General features: G+C 40.2%; 1 protein-coding gene across 2 annotated transcripts in view; it reads left to right on the top strand.

Annotated features, from left to right (window-relative positions):
* Nucleotides 1-16,487, top strand: part of LOC136431448 (mitochondrial proton/calcium exchanger protein-like) — a 51,009-nt gene that overhangs the window by 20,014 nt on the left and 14,508 nt on the right. For both annotated transcript variants that reach the window (XM_066422821.1, XM_066422820.1), the window contains exons 9-12: nt 2,717-2,854; nt 8,062-8,202; nt 14,988-15,134; nt 16,272-16,363. In XM_066422821.1, coding sequence (XP_066278918.1) covers nt 2,717-2,854; nt 8,062-8,202; nt 14,988-15,134; nt 16,272-16,363 — 518 coding nt within the window. The remainder of the gene's footprint in view (nt 1-2,716; nt 2,855-8,061; nt 8,203-14,987; nt 15,135-16,271; nt 16,364-16,487) is intronic.

Here is a 16,487-nt window from a genome sequence, read left to right as displayed (position 1 = left end):
ATTTGTACACGATGTAGCGGGGAAAATGTAATTTTTGTAGGATCTTTCTGTCAATGAGAATTGAACCTGGTCTCCACCAGTCATGCTGTCTCAATTCACATAATTTTCCATCCATTTACATACTGTATTTGAAAACCTCGACCTGGAAACATGTGAGTGGAATCCTCTTCATGGCGACCACCTGTCCATCGCGACCGTTTTCGCTCGGTCCGCCGGGTGGTCGCCTTGGGCAGGTTTGACTGTACATGGATATATTAAAATCACTTGGCCAGCTATGGGGGAAATGAAAGAGCAGAAAACAGACATGCATTTACAAAGTTTATACACATATTGGACTGCGACTGCCCGAGACCGGAGACAGTAAAGCAGACTTTGCACCTGGTTACAAATCGGCCATAATGTGTACATGTCAGAGTGATTATATTTAAAAGGCTTGAAGCATTCCGTTCTGACGCAGAGGTGAAGGAAGAGAGACGTTAAAAATCCTGGACACTCCTACCCTACTCGACCGAAACCTCTGCTCGACCGACACCATACACTAAACAAAGAAAACAAAGAAATTAGATGCTCTCCTTTTGCAGGGGACATTCAGAGGACAAGCTGGTAATTACAAAGACATGTACAGTCAAACTTGGTTTAACGCCCATGTCCACAAGATGACCATCGGCTCAAGACAACTGCTTTCGGATGGTCCTGATTTTTTTCCCTATAGACACAAGCATTAAGCGATGTGTCCAAGACGACCACTTGTCTTCAGTGACCGCGACCACCCCCAATCCGGGCCATAAGCGACCAAAATGTTGCTGAAGACGACCACGTCATTTTTAATTTAAGGTTGTGGCGACATCGATTTTTAATGATAAGTTGTGGGAAATCTCCAGTTAGGGTTGGGATTTGACGACCGCAACAACCAAGATGGCGCCCGAGAGGTCAAACAGTTCATTGGGATAGTCTAGTGTAATATGGATGGATCCACTGTGAGCCATGTGATTTTAGTCTACATTTAATGGTACCAAATGTAAACTTATTTTTAAGAAGTTCTTTGAATAAAGGGAACATATATATATAAAGCATGTATGACTTTATAATTTTTTTTGCTCTGAAGATGATAGGTGCCTGTGTTTGTTTTAACATCCTGGCTGCTCCCCCGTCCTTCTAGTGAAGTGACCCAAGCGTCTCCAACTTGAACAAGCATGCTCAAGGCTGCATTTGTCGGCAAATTTCTGGCTTTTCAGCAGTTTTGGAAATTTAAAATCCACATCAGGAGAAAAACAAAAACGATACATAATATTTTCATGGGTAACATTGCTATTAATAATGATCCAGTAATTTTTCTGCGGCATTACTGATTTCGAAAGAAGTTTTCCGAAGGGTGCGCACGGCGACCATGGCCATGTGCCATAAGATGATCATTTCCCAAACACTCGCCAATAAACTTATTTTCTGACCTATTCACGATGTAAACAGAGGAAATTGGTTTTGTTTACATGAAAATTAGATTTTGAATTTTGAAACACCAGTGGGGTGTCGGATACTCCACCAAAACATTGATCCGTTTTTAGCGAAATGCCCCATTGTTATTTGAGTATTGACTCCATTCACAAGTTTCCACAGACAACGTCGGGAAAAGACACGCCACTCAAAGCAAAAATCTGTGAATTTTCATGAATTAAGCAAGATAATCCAGGAAAATAGGGAAAAAATATCGTAATTGTAGAAATAGTCAGTATAATGAATATGAGCTAGCTGTTAATTGGTTTTAATTTTTTTTACATCGCTTTTTGACAAGGACGACGTGGCACTGCACTCAAGTTTTCATGACTTATTTTAACAGTGCCATGTACTGAGAACAATATACCCATTTTACACCGCGTGGAGTGAGGAAAGTCGTGCAAAGTGCCTTTCCCAAAGGCATAACATCGGTGGTGTCGGGGGATTCGAACCCGGGACTGCTGGGTTCTGGGCCGAACACCCTGCCGTTACGCCACACGACCCCACGTATAAAATTTAGGTATCCTGTTTAGCATTCTGGTCAATGAATTAGGGCATGAACTTCGAAATTGATGTCTCTGTCTTGACTTGTCAATCTTTTTTTGTTGTTGTAACCATGTGTCTAAGACAACCGGATTCTATTGGTCTTCTTATACAAGTTTGACTGTTGTCTTTTCCTCACACCAGACACTGGGACAGCATGTAACTTGATTGACATGCAAAGCTGCTTGCATGCTTCTTAATCCATAGAGCCCATTGGGGAACTTTTTTTTGGGTTTTGACTGTTGCCCCCAGACCCACATCCTCACCCCCATTTTTATAGCCTCTGTCACACATGGCCAACCATGGGCTACCGACCTTCTCCAGACCACTGTTGGGAGTTAGTCGTGAGCAAGGTCATCTGTGGTTAGGAGTTGGTCAGCAAGGTTGCCTAGCACTAGTCTTTGAAAGTCGTCTGCACTAGCTGACCATGATTTTTGACAGGAAATCAGTCAGGAAAGTCATATTCTGCTTGGGTGCAATCGGAGGAACAAACTGGAGGTAGAATTGGATGGCTAATTCTAACCCAACTTTTTCATGGTGTTATAAGGTCACAGTTGAGACAATTATGTAGTACAGTAGTAATAAATTGGAAATTGATATTCACTGTGTCATGACATTGTAGCGGAGAGTTCACAACAAAAAATGCATAAATAAAAGTTAATTCCTTCCATCTGATGTATAGGCAGAGGCTGAAGCCCAGAAGGCCCAGGAAGCAGCTGAGAAAGAACAGCTGGTGGACACCGCTCCCCCTGTCCAGACTGAAGAGCAGATTGCAGCTGAGACCATTGTGGACAAGGCTCCTGAAGTTAAAACAGAGAAGGTAATGTTCACTGCTATCAAAACGTTATGTAAACTTTGTGTGATATTACTTTTTATGCTTATGAAAAGAAGATATCAGATGCTACCTTTGTTGTGGACATGTACAGTACCGCTCGCGTGATAGTTAACAACTCTATTAAACGTAACATGTTATCGTTGCGTCAGAGTTTAGTGCCTCCACGATTGAGAACACGTCAGGTTTTTTTTCTAACGTGTTAGTTCCGACCATTCTTATACAGGCGGCGGTAACATCAAAGACAACTGGGAGGAGCACTAATCAGCCCCATGCTGAGCGGAACTTGGACATGCGTATTGCTTACATGTATAACAACTTCATGGCCACCCCGTCACCGGTACTTGTGTCGGTGATATGATTTGTGTCTACCAAGGTCCTTGGTCGTACGTGTATCAAAAATTGGGTACAATTTTAATGTTCAAAATTTACGACTTGATTAACAAAACTTCAAATTTTGTGGCGGTGTTTTTCTCAAGAAATTGTGCTATATTCCTCTCTGTCGGCAGAGTCAAGTACCGTACGCCGAGCACATACCCTCGCTATCTAAAAGCCGGGTGCCATACGTCAGCTCCTGTAGTCGTGCAAAATCCTGTATGTCCCTCTTCCGAGTAAAAGGGAGGCAAATATCTATTTGACGAGCTTCTACATGTAACTATCTACCTCTAAGCTCCGAAAATATGGCGCGGCAACTGCTTCGGCGTGGACAATTGGAATGTGACTTGTCTATGCAAATTCCACACCGTTTCATATTACAACATTTTAGGAATTAGGAACGTCGGGCATGTAATCAAACTTTTGGATTTTTGAGCACAAATACGAGGCATGCATCGTGGTGATAATAATGAAAATGTTTTGGTCGTTTAGCGCGTGTAAGACGCAACGTAATTGTTCAAATGCTGGTAGCAAGAACTTGGCCCGAATTTGAACTGGTCTAGTTCGGCGCGCCACCACGCTGCTAAATTTGATTAACACATGCGGGGAGACCCGCAGCTTCTCTGTCGGCATGTTCTCAAAGAAAGGAAGCCCTATGATTGTTAACAACCTGCATGTACAAACTTTTGTCCGCCCTGTGTATTTGACATGTGATTATCACTTTCTATTATATTATATTTGTATTGTATTAAGTTAGATTCAAACAGTTTCTAGGATAGTACTTGAAATATACAAATCGGCAGCATACATCATGTTTGATGGCAACTATGTTCGTGGTAATGTTGTGGACGCCGATCTGACCGAATAGTATGAATCCCATACCATACCTTTCAATATTCAAAGGGTATCAATTTTCTTCATGCACTGACCAATTTAGTGAATAACCTACTGTGTTTCCAAGATTTGGAACTGGTGATGCCGAATGATGATCGATTACCCTGGTCTATACTTACCTTTGAGGTTTCAAACGCAATGATATGTTGTGATGCAGTGTACATGTTTGTTGAACCTCATTGAACAGCCATTAACAGATGTAGTCAAATATGTTAGAAATATAACGTATCAATATAATATAATAAGATTATGTTAGTTACGCAGTTAGTTTCGTAAAGTGCCAATGCCAACACAACTTTGAACAGATACACAATGAAGGGGAACGAGGAACAAAATCGATGAAATAGATTTCAACTTAAACATAAACTCAACACTGAGATTAACTAGAATACCTATTGCTTTTGTTTCTCGTTAATGTGACGTTTCTTGTCAGCAAATAAAAAATTTATATGTTGAAGGCTGATGATTTCAGTTCTCCAAATGAACATTACAAAATTTTCAGATAATACGTAGAAGTTGGCAAATATATTCAGTCAAATTGTCAATCAACTGTTCAGACCGTGAGAACATAGGTGGCTTGTCATACTTGATACATGTATCATGTTTGGTAAACAGAAACATTATCTACGATATTATATCCAGAAACAAACTAACTGATCCGATATATTTTTGTGTGTGTGTGTGTGTCACAACATTCAAACTGCTTTTTTTTTACCAAAGCAACCGCAACTTGGAGTGTTCCAGAAGGTTGAAAAATGTGTGCAACACGCCGCCACACCGACGGCTTTACCACACACCAAGGGACGAGTCATCAACCTTTGGTTTACGTGCGGCAAAGTTCTGCGCGGGATGTCTAGCGATGTTGGATTTACTGACTTGTATTACAAGTGGCGTGCGGCACTTCGTGTTAGAAAATGCAGTCAATATTGCCATAGAGAGGGTCGGTTCTCAATTGAGTAAAAATAAATATTATGCCCTAAAACATGACCAGAAAAGTTGGAGTTCCGTAGCCTCCTTCGGTGGCATTTATTTCTTCAGGGCGGCGAAACTGCCCCTGCTGGCGTTTTAACACTCCCCCAAAATAAATTCTGTCAGAGTTTCCAATTAAGAGTCTGGGCTTTTTTTCGTCCCTTGCTCTTAGCGCAATGTGGTCTTTGAAATTAAAAAAGAATGTAATTCATCGTTTGTATTTCTGGCTTGTACCGGCACGAGAGAGGTGCCGCCGTCGCTACATGACAACCTTCAAGGTGGCAGGTCGCTATTGTTTTATGGACTGGTTAAACAAACATGACTCTGCTTCTGGTAAACCCTAACACACGAGAACGCCTCATTCAAAAACTGTAACGCAACGACACCAAAACCCTAACACAAGGATAACGCAAGGATAACACAAGGGTAACACATTCTCGAGTTATCTTGTTGACATACAAACACAGAAACATACACAGCTCGCTGCACAACGGTAGGAAAGCGCCAGGTAAACCATTTTCGAACTTGACCTCCGTTCCCACAACCGCTACACACCTACAAAAAATCATGAAGATCCATCAACGTTTCTGTCACTTTTTTTGTCCACATGCAAACACACAAACATGCAAATTCCGCTGCAGTACTGTTGAAAAACGCCAGGTGAATGATTTTTAAACTTGACCTTCCTTTGCACAACCACTACACACCTACCAAAAATCATGAAGATTCATCAAAGGTTTCTCGAGTTATGCTCTTGACATACATACAGACCCACCCAACAGCTGGCGTAACCGAAAACATAATCTTCTCGGCAAAGATAACAATTAACAGAATGTTTATTTGGACCTCAGGTATCTTATGCAGAGAACCCATCCTTTCAGAGGATCTCAAATCAGAGATGGTGCAAATTTCAATGACCATGTTAAATTTTCATCTTTGTGGTAGGAAAATAAGTCATATACGTTATATAAGTATAACTTTTTGACTAATTTTGTTACTAAAAATTTACATAAAAGTGGAATTCTATTCAGGTACAGTACTGATGTCAATGTTCTGATATTTTGGGCTTGTGTCTAAATGATTTTACGGTACTGTATCAGTACTGGTATTCAGCCCTACATGTTAAGCCCCCCTCTCACTGAGATGCAACTAGTTGGCGACTAAAAAGACTAAAAGTGGCAACGACTTGGCAACTATCCTACAAGTTTCCCCTAGCACTCACACTGACGCGCAAAGCATTTGCAAATGAAGCCCTACTGAGCAGGGTATTTGAAACCTCAGTGTTTCTACTGAATCAAAAACCAATGTAAAATGACTAAAACGCATAAAAACGATTAACAGGGATAAAAGGATGTTCATTTATGATACTTGGCGCAACATGTTTAACATATTCTGAAATATAAGCATCACATTTTTACAGTGACAGAAATTACCAAAACTGACACGATGATATACAACATGTCACTCTACCATGTATGTTGTATCATGTATATGTAATGATATATGTTTATAGATTTATTAGGACAAACAAACATTGAACCTGATTTATTACCATTTATCCAAAGTAAATGGCAACTTTTGGCGACTGATGGGGACCTATTGGCGAAATGGTCCCAAATAGGAGGCCTCTATTGGAAACTATTTCGCAACTATGTAGTTGGAAACTAGTTGTACAAAAAATCGCCACTGCAGGAGACGAGTTGGCGTTCATTGGAAACTGCGTGGAAGCTACTTGGCAACTGTGCGAATCTAGGTGGCGACTGTCAGTTGCAACTACGTAGTTGCATCTCAGTGAGAGGGGGGCTGAACATAGACCAGTGTGGTGTTCTTCTGGAAAATGCTGCCCAAAACCCACCATACTCAGAATGTCTTTAGCCTCCGATGCAGACTCCTCCCGGCTGTTTTCTTTTTCAAATTACAGTTTTTATACTATTACATTTTTTTTTCTTATTGCTGGCCGGGAAGGAGTCTGCGTCCACTCGGCGTCTCAAAGGAAAGAAGATTAGAAAAGTCTTTCAGAGAGGCAATTAACATGTTCGCGCAAGGGCAATTCACATGTTCCCGCAGGGGTAATTCACACGTACACGAGGAACAATTGACTGAATGGACCCGGCACACGCCTGGTTTGTTACGAGAGTTAAATTTCCAGCTAAAAAAATAACACACACGTCGGGGTCAGCAAGGTCGGCGAGACAAAACTATCTTTTAAATTGATGTGAGCATTTATGCTATTGAAGGCGGTCGGTTAGTTTTGTCGGATGTTTATGTGTCAGTCCGTAACAGGTAGAATTGGGGAGGGGGGCAAGTGAGGTCTCTACTTCAGACGGCCACTAAAACAGATCCACATGTCTTAGGCTGATTTGCAACATCATCGGTGGTTTCTAAGTTGCGGAATTAGCCAGATTTGAAAATGAATCAATTTGCCATGGTCAGTGCAGCCGCTAGTCCCAAGAAACCACCAAACAATCTTTCCTTGACGGCAGCTCTGATGGCCTCAACCAGGGGAAACCCCATACCTCTCTTGCAACAGTTACACACTCCTCTCAGGAAATATCATCAATTACGGAGGTATGTCAAACCAAGGAAGTTCTGTATTACCTTGTAAGTTCCTGACTTTCGTATTTTGAAAGAGACGATGACCCCGATGAACCTCAAGTTATTGAAACTTGTCAGGACAATGCAGGGCGCATGGTTACGGCGTGAGAACGTGGAGCCAGCGGTGCGTGCACCCTCTGCGGGGCGCGGACTTCACAAGTCCATGCCGATTGCCACTAAGTGATTTTTAATTTCCTTTTGAGACGCCGAGTGGACGCAGACTCCTTCCCGGACAGCAATAAGAATGTAATAGTATAAAAACTGTAACTTGAAAAAGAAAACAGCCGGGAGGAGTCTGCATCGGAGGCTAGAATGTCTTCAGAATACATCAAAATAAGCTGATCACATTTCTTTTTTTACAGAAGGAAGAAAAAGTCCTTGACACGGATCTTGAGGAGATCTCAGCAGCCCTGAAGCAGCTGGCAGCTGAGAAGGACACAACCTTGACTGTGGAGAGAGATGAGTTCAACGACCTTAAGGAGGAGTATGAAGAATTTAGACAGGTGTGTTACTTGTGCTAATTAGACAATGATCCTCTGTGATACTCCAATTCTTTCATGAAACATATATGTACCACATTCTCTGAACAACCCTCAACTTAGCACATGGAAAATATATAACTACAAAAACACAAATTAATGCAGGCGTTAGTGATCCGACACAAGCATACGCTTGCACTCAAGAACATTTACACCACTGTTTTTTTTAGAATAGGCAAAAATCAATGCTCGCATTCATTAAGTTGGTGTGGCCTAACTAGAAATGGGAGAGTAATTGTATTGGCAAAGTCATCAGTGAACACAAGAATTGTAGTACTAGATCATAGGAAGGGATTCACATTACAGAAAATGTGCCATGAAAAGCTGAAAACGTGAATAATTCTGTTGTTTTTTATGTTATGTAAGCCTGTATCTTCCCCCAGATTTTTTCAAAGAATTTCTTATTTATTTTTTTATAAAGTAGAGTGGATCATTCATTCCTCAAGCTAACTGACATCTTTCACACCGCAGTTGTCCCTCAGTAAGACTTCTGGAGCCGCATAGTTCCCATTTAGAACTTTTATTCAGTCTAGTACCACAATTATTTTTTTTCTGCCCTGTCGCTCCAATCATTTTCTGAAAAATCAGAGAAGCAAGAAATTGAATTGGTGCGGCTTATACTACTACAATCAGGTCCAGGTCCGGACCTGAATTTTCTGTACCTGTACCCACCCCTACCTGTGGTGCAACAAAAAGACCTCAGACCTACATAATGTTTAATATGTATACTTTTTCATATCTACAGGACTTACCCAGTACAATTAAGTAGATATTTTGTCTATAATTGCAATATGACAGCGGCTGCTGTGGCTTTCGAAACATTAGCAGATTTTGTCAATATATTTGTGCTTGTCTTCTTTACAGTTCACCTCGATCCTATTAGCTAATCACGTAGCGTGATAGTCCATTTCTTCACATTTAAACTGATACCGAAATACCTTCAAGTTGGTTTATTTGAGGAGCAACGGACTTGCAAATCACAGTGGTGACATTCCAGCATTGATTTAGCTACCGACGCACACTATACTGAGTTTTGGTTGCATTTTGATACATTTCACAAGGTGTCATAAAAATTCATTTATTGGCTTTAGAAGCTGCATGGGCGCAGATATCACATGCAATATAAGAAGTGACATAATAATAGTCAAATACACACGGACAGAGGGTTTATTACAAGGTAGCGACTTTGTACAAATTGTCAAATTTGAAGTCAATGGTTTCAAACTCCAACAATTGAACCCAGCTGGTACGTTCTATTTTTGCGCCGCGGGAGTTAGGCGTAATGTTGCAGCTTTCAACCGGTGTTTGGGAAAGTTAAAAAAACTAATGACTCAATTCTTGCTGTTGCAAAATACATTTTCTGAAACTTTCCAATTAAGATTGACATTATCCAAAAGCCAGAAAAAGGGGGCTTCTTGTGCAGTATAGTAATATCAGTACATGAAGTGTAGTGAGGTTCAATTGCTCCTTTAAAAAAAAACGCTGTAAAACTGACCTGTTTTTCTATTTTTACGGGGCAATCCGGTTGCTCCTAAAATTAACCGAAGGACTCTGGTATCGGATATTTGGAGTTTCTTTTAACACAACCAGGTAATCTCACCTGCTGACGTTTCGGTATCTGTCAGACACCTTCTTCAGAGCTTCTGACTGGAGTACTGCTTCTCACTGCTATATGTAGCCGATATAGGCGGCGCTTTTGCGGCGAGAACGTAATCCCAAATATGGCTGAGCTTGTATCCCCCCTCGTCTCGGTTCATCACTGGTGATGACTTCCTGATCGATACTGCCTCCTTAATCCAAGGAGGCAGTATAGATCAGGAAGTCATCACCAGTATCCTACATTTGTATGTTCTACCAACCTGATTAAATTATTTTCGGACTATGGTATCAATTTAAAGCTAGAGATATGGACTGTCATGCTGTGGAATTAGCTAATTGGACCTACATGTAGGTGAACTGTTAAAAAGACAAGCACAAATAAAGTGACCAAAAATTGCTACTGTTTCGATGGCCACAGCTGTCATTTTGAAATGCGCAAAATATCTACCTGGTTGCACAGGGCAAATCCTGTAGATATGAAAAAGTATAAACATTATGTAGGTCTGAGGTATTTTGCAACACGACAGGCAGTTGTTTACATCCCTGCAACGTGGTCAAATTGTGACACGGCGAACGCCTATCTTAGAGAATAACACGTTCTGGGGTGACCTCCAGTTCGATTGTCAGTGGCCTCTTCCATTGATCCCATGACCTGGAATGTCTGTCAGCTGTCAACTTAGGTTGATAGATTCTATAATCCTGTCACTACCACAACACTGACCATTTGTCCTTCACTTCCTGTCATTCTATGGTGAGATATGCCTATAGACGATATGCATATGAAAATGATTGCAGAAACACAGACAGACACTGAAAACAATACCTTGGGGTCTTTACATATAGGTGAAAAGGCATCATTGGTACTTCAAACATGTTTTTTCTGCAAAAGTAAGTGCCTGATTTAAGCTGGGTTCATCGTACTATGAACATAATATTTTCCTAAAAGGGACTAGCTTTTTAAATGCATCCAGAGCATTTTATGAGGCTTGAAACTTGAATAAAAAAATCTAATTTTTAGTCACTCCTACACTTAGTGAGTTTCAATAACACTAAACCATTACATATCAGCAAAGATATGATGTCGTTTTGTTTCGAGAACTGATCTAACATTCTAAGCCCTTATAGACTGATCCTGACTGTCCATCACAATTAGCGGTTCGACCAATGAGGGAGTTACTGCATGTCCGTCAAATATTTAAATTTTTAAGTTTTAATTTTTGCATTTCTACGTTTTGACCGAGGTGGGCGGGGCTATGGTATCGGTCTATTTGCACTAGGCGCATGAAATTAAAAGATCACCATGTAGGTTATTTTTGTGTCGCCTTTGAGCACTTTTGATAAGAAATACGCACGCAGATGGGGTAAACAGTGGCATTAATTGTCAATTGCATAAAGATTACAGCAACTAGACTAAGTACATTTCCAGTTTTCAAGCTTCGTAAAATGCTCTGGGTGCCTTTAACTTTTCCAAAATGGCCACCCAACCCAAATTTGCTTGCTGCTTGGCTGCCAACATTTTCATGACATAGGGTATACCCCTTGTTGTAGTACTACTATTGACACTAACCTTGCTAGTATCTCACTGGAATGTGCCAAATTGCAAAAGACATTCGCAATATGGTGCCAAGTTTTTTGAAAATTTCCAAAAATGTGCAAATTTCAAAATAGTGTAAAATGGCGCAAATCTTGTTGATGAATCTTAATCATTGTACATTGGTTTTTAATTGAGTGGCAACACTGCAATTTCTAATAAAGTTATCTTGTATCTGATTTGGAGCAGAAACTTAGGATGTGACATTCTGGGCAAAGCTGCCAGTGTGACCACAAGGGACAATTTGCTAAAATTTACAAAGCTCACGCAATTTCGTTGCTCAATTTGGCACAGTCCAGTGAGATACCGTTTGACTCCCATCTGTCCAAAGCTTGCTGTACTGACTTCTACCTTGCCATTCCTTACATCTTTGAGCAGCAGTGGGTGGTGGTGGGAAGAGGTCTGCAGGTATTCAATACTTCTATGCAGGAAGCCAAGCTCACTTCTCTATAATCATTTCTGTCTGCCACACTCAGTCCTACTTTGTGTCATGCATGCTCTTTGCTGCATACATGTATGGAGGAATATACTGTTTTTGCTTGCCTGTTCTTCTTCTTTCTTCTTCTTCTTCTTCTGCCAAAATCTTCTGCAAAAAAGTAGATGTGGGGTGGTGGCTCTACTAATGGTATTGCAGAAAGTTATATGTATGTTCAGGGCTCCAGACTAACTTTTAGGCCTAGGAGCACTGTGCTCCTAACTCAAAAAAGTTAGGAGCACCAGCAAAAATCTAGGGGCACCACTACAAAAAGTTGGAAGAACAAGCAAAAGTCTTGGCTATACCAAATAATACTCCTATTAATCAATGTAATACGTTAACAACCGGGAATAAAGTACTAAGTACTAGTATTTGAATAGATTATAAAAGATAGAAACCTACATTGATTTTGCAGAACAATTGGCAATTCAATTCATTCAATACCTTCCTACATACTGATACTAGTACGATGGATTTTTAGAAAAATTGGGCATAGGTTCCCCGACTGGCCCCTATCCGGGGGCCACGGTGCCTCAAGTTCAACAAGTTGAAAAATACACAATGGTATTTTTTACTTGGAACAAGGCAGGTAATGATTCACATAACCTTGAATGATAAATAAATAGATGACTCTAGAACTTATCTATTGGGTTCATGACCAAAACAAATAAAGTCATATTCCATAATTTGAAACTTCACTGCTGGCATCAAGTTCAACATTTTTACAGGCATTTCTTTTCTTTTTACCCTCACCCTCTGTCTACAGATAATCCAAAATACTTTATTATCCTTAAAATTCTTGCTCAAAATAGTATCAAAAATGATCTGTTTGTGCCGACCCAGTCAAATCGGGAACTTCGAAACGCGTAGTTCAAATTTCGCGCGTCAGGACCGCGCGGCGCCGTCATCCAATAAAACTCCACTTGAATTGATTCATCAATTTTTGATCGTAAAAATCATCGCTTGAACAGGTATAAATATGACCGCAGGAAACAAGCCTTTCATTCTGCAGCGGTTTATTTTTCATAAACATCATGGCCGCCATTGAAAACAGCGAGCGTCCGGCGAGCGCTCACTTTCATCGACAAAGTTTTGGCGTTTGAAACATTTTACAAATCAAACAAATACACCACAAAGGAGAGAAACTTATATCCTTTATTTCTATGGGTAACTTTGCCACTAGGAACGGATAGTTTTTGTACCGCGGGTGTGGGAACATGATAGAAAATTCACCGACGATATTCGCGGTAGCATTGGAATACCTATATTTTCGGCTTACCGCTTAGTTCTGTAGCCATTATCCTGGCGCAGGTCTTAATTTTGGATTGTCGCACCGTGCGACCGTGATTTTAAATCTAGTCGCATTCTCAAGAAACTGGTCGCATACATATTGTGTGCGAGTCGCACTCACGAGCGCTGATGTTACATGGTACGGATGTTATATTTGAGATGAAGGTGCCATTAGGAAAGGTGACTACACCTGGACATAAATTGCATAATTTATGCAGACGCTTGTTTTTCCCTTACCGTAAAAGCTACGGAAGTCATATTTGAGTTGTAGGTACCTCTAAAACAGGTGAATACACCTGGACATAAATTATGCTAATGAGGAACGACCTCCAGATATAGAGGTTAACTGTGAATAACCAATAAGCAGTGCCGGACAAAATCCAGGGTTACGGTAGGAAGTATCGGCAGCAGGGTACTGGTTTTAGTCAGTTGCAGAATCAGACAGACATGGTTGCTGGAATTGTTCTATGTGGGTGTTCTGCAGATGATCTTATAGACAATGGAGAAGGCCCGGCATTCCGAGTTAGCAGGAAACTCCGACTGCAGGAGAAGTTGCGACCCCTGTCAGTTAACAGCAATTGAAAAACCAAGCATGAAATTCAAGCATCGTTCGAGCGGGAGCTCGACCAAAGTAAAGTAAGTTAAGTACCATTTGGAAAGGTCAGAAAACCTGGCCATAAATTATGCTAATGAGGGCCTCATTTGCATAATTTATGCATATCCCTTCCCATAAAGGCTAAGGATGTCATATTTCAGATGTAGGTACCTTTAAGAAAGATGAACACACCTGTCTACAAACTATGCTAATGTGGACCTCATTTGCAGAATTTAGGCATAAACTTGTATTGCCTTTACCATAAAGGCTACGGATGTGATATTTCAGATGTAGGTACCTTTAGAAAAGGTGAATACACCTGGCCATAAATTATGCTAACGCTGACGCCATTTGCATAATTAAGGCATGTACTTGTATTTCCCTTACTGCAAAGACTACGGATGTCATAATTGAGATGTAGGTACCTTTATGAAAGGTCAGAAAAGCTGGCCATAAATTATGCTAGTGAGGGCCTTATGCATAGTCTATGCATATCCCTTACCATAAAAGCTACAGATGTCATATTTGATATGTAGGTACCTTTAGGAAAGGTGAACACACCTGACCATAAATTATGCTATTACCTGGTTTGTATAATTTATGCAGAAACTTCATAACACCCTTACAGTCAATGCTAAGGATGCCATATTTGAGGTGTAGGTAATGGGAGGGGAATATCCTGCATTTTCCCGAAAACGTTGCCTTTCAAGTCTTATTTGACTCAACCCTGACTAAGTCTAGACTTAAGTTTTGCATGCAACTGCAACATTTTAATCATCCAAAATTCCTGCTGGAAAATGGTGCAAAAATGGTGCTGATTTCAGTGCCCATACAATGTACTCATCTTTTCCAGTGCTAAAATTTTATTTTTGCAGTAGGAATAACACATGTTTAGTAACGAATTGGTCCAAACGTTATACACTAGAGTGTTAGTCTATCCAGGTACAGTACAGGTACATTGATGTTCTAATATATTTGACCTGTACCTAACTCCAAAGTGATTTTTGCAGAAAGGGATAGTCCGACCCTTCATGTATGACAGGTGAGTTTTTTTTTTGGAACATCAAATGAGAAGCTCAAAATCGACCTGAAGGCAGCATTTTATGGCAGTCATGAGGGAAGAGGTAAAAGTCAGACAAGATACGTGATTAAAGTCATAGTTAAATTTCCATTTTGTGTGATATTTCTTGTTTTAAAAGGATGAGAAGAACCTACAAAAAGTGGCGTCCAAGACAGGAGAGCCAATCAGCATACCTAAGTCCACCCGCCGGCTGAAGCGCGTTGTGAATCGGATGTTCGACCGCATCGAGAACACCATCATGGAATTGGAGAGCCGCAAGGAGCAGGTGAGACAGGTTACAATTCTGTCGCTAAGATTATTTTATTATTTCTTTCTACCATGTCTTCAATATTTGGTGATATCTACAAGTTATGTTTGATCATATGTACCTGAAGATATTCGGTTTTGTATAGGTTTCATAACTTTAATTACTGTAAATGCTCCCTTGAGCTGAGTCACATCCTGTCTTCAAGATATCCCCTTCTTTCTCAACTTGTCCATTTCTAAGAAAGCTCCAATTGTCACTGATATTACATCCTATATCATCACTCCTCACATTAGGTCATTTCTGTTTGCTGGTGCTCAAATAGTTAACCCCGATTAGCAGTCGCTTGGAAAATATGGAAGTAATGCCGCACTATTAAAGGTAAAAAAACTCAAGATGAAGTACAAGAAGGTCATTGAACACAACTGTAAGAGTGGTGACAATCGAATAACGCGTCCGCCGCGCCGTTGATCAAGCTGTTGGACGCGATTTTACAACTCGCGCTCGTTCGACCCCTGGTGTGAAGGAATGGGACTCGTGATTTCGCGATTTGCGCGATTTAGTATGAACGGGGTCATAGATGGCTTGCACAAAGGACCTAACAGTGTCCAGCAGTGAAATCTAAAAATACACAGAGGCAGACAATAGGGCTGGATTAGCACCTAATTTTATGGGGGCAATTACCCTAATCCACTACTAGTATTTAGAAAGCTTTGTCTATATTTCTCTATACATGTATTTCGAAATTAAGAAGAATCACATTAGATATTTTCTAATTATTCTAAATAAAGATATTTTGGTGCAGTCTCGTTCAAAATGTTTCTTATACATCTGATTGGATTCAAATGAATTGTGAATTCAAATTTTTATATTGAAATTTTTTTTTAAATTTAGAATCATTGTGACTAAGATATTCTTTTATTCAAATTTATTCAAACTAATTACAAATATCATTTAAAAGCCCTTGTGGTGACTTGGAATGGACTCCAACTCTGAATCATAGAATTTCACGAAGTAATGGTAACTATATCCTAACTTCCACCTGTCGTTTAAAGAAGAACCAAATCACTTTTTACATCAAACAAAATCAATGAAAATTAATGTTCTGATGGCTATGAATAATGTTGTTGTTAACTGTAAGATCCTGTGTTATCCCAGGTTGAGGTTCAGTTGGAGCTGGATAAGGAGAAGGTACAACTGATGGAAGGTGGAGAAAACAAGCCCATTATGGACAGGATCCAGACAGAAAAGTAAGCACTTCTCAAGACAAACTCTGTTGCAATTATGACAAAACCTCGTAGGACAGGGCTGTCACCACCTTTAATTTTTTTTCTGTCCCAGTCTTTGTTTGGAAACTCATTTCCGTCATTTTAA

This window comes from Branchiostoma lanceolatum, chromosome 3, assembly GCF_035083965.1.
Source record: "Branchiostoma lanceolatum isolate klBraLanc5 chromosome 3, klBraLanc5.hap2, whole genome shotgun sequence".
In the NCBI taxonomy this organism is placed as follows: Eukaryota; Metazoa; Chordata; class Leptocardii; order Amphioxiformes; family Branchiostomatidae; genus Branchiostoma; species Branchiostoma lanceolatum.
This window is presented reverse-complemented; position numbering and strand designations above follow the sequence as displayed.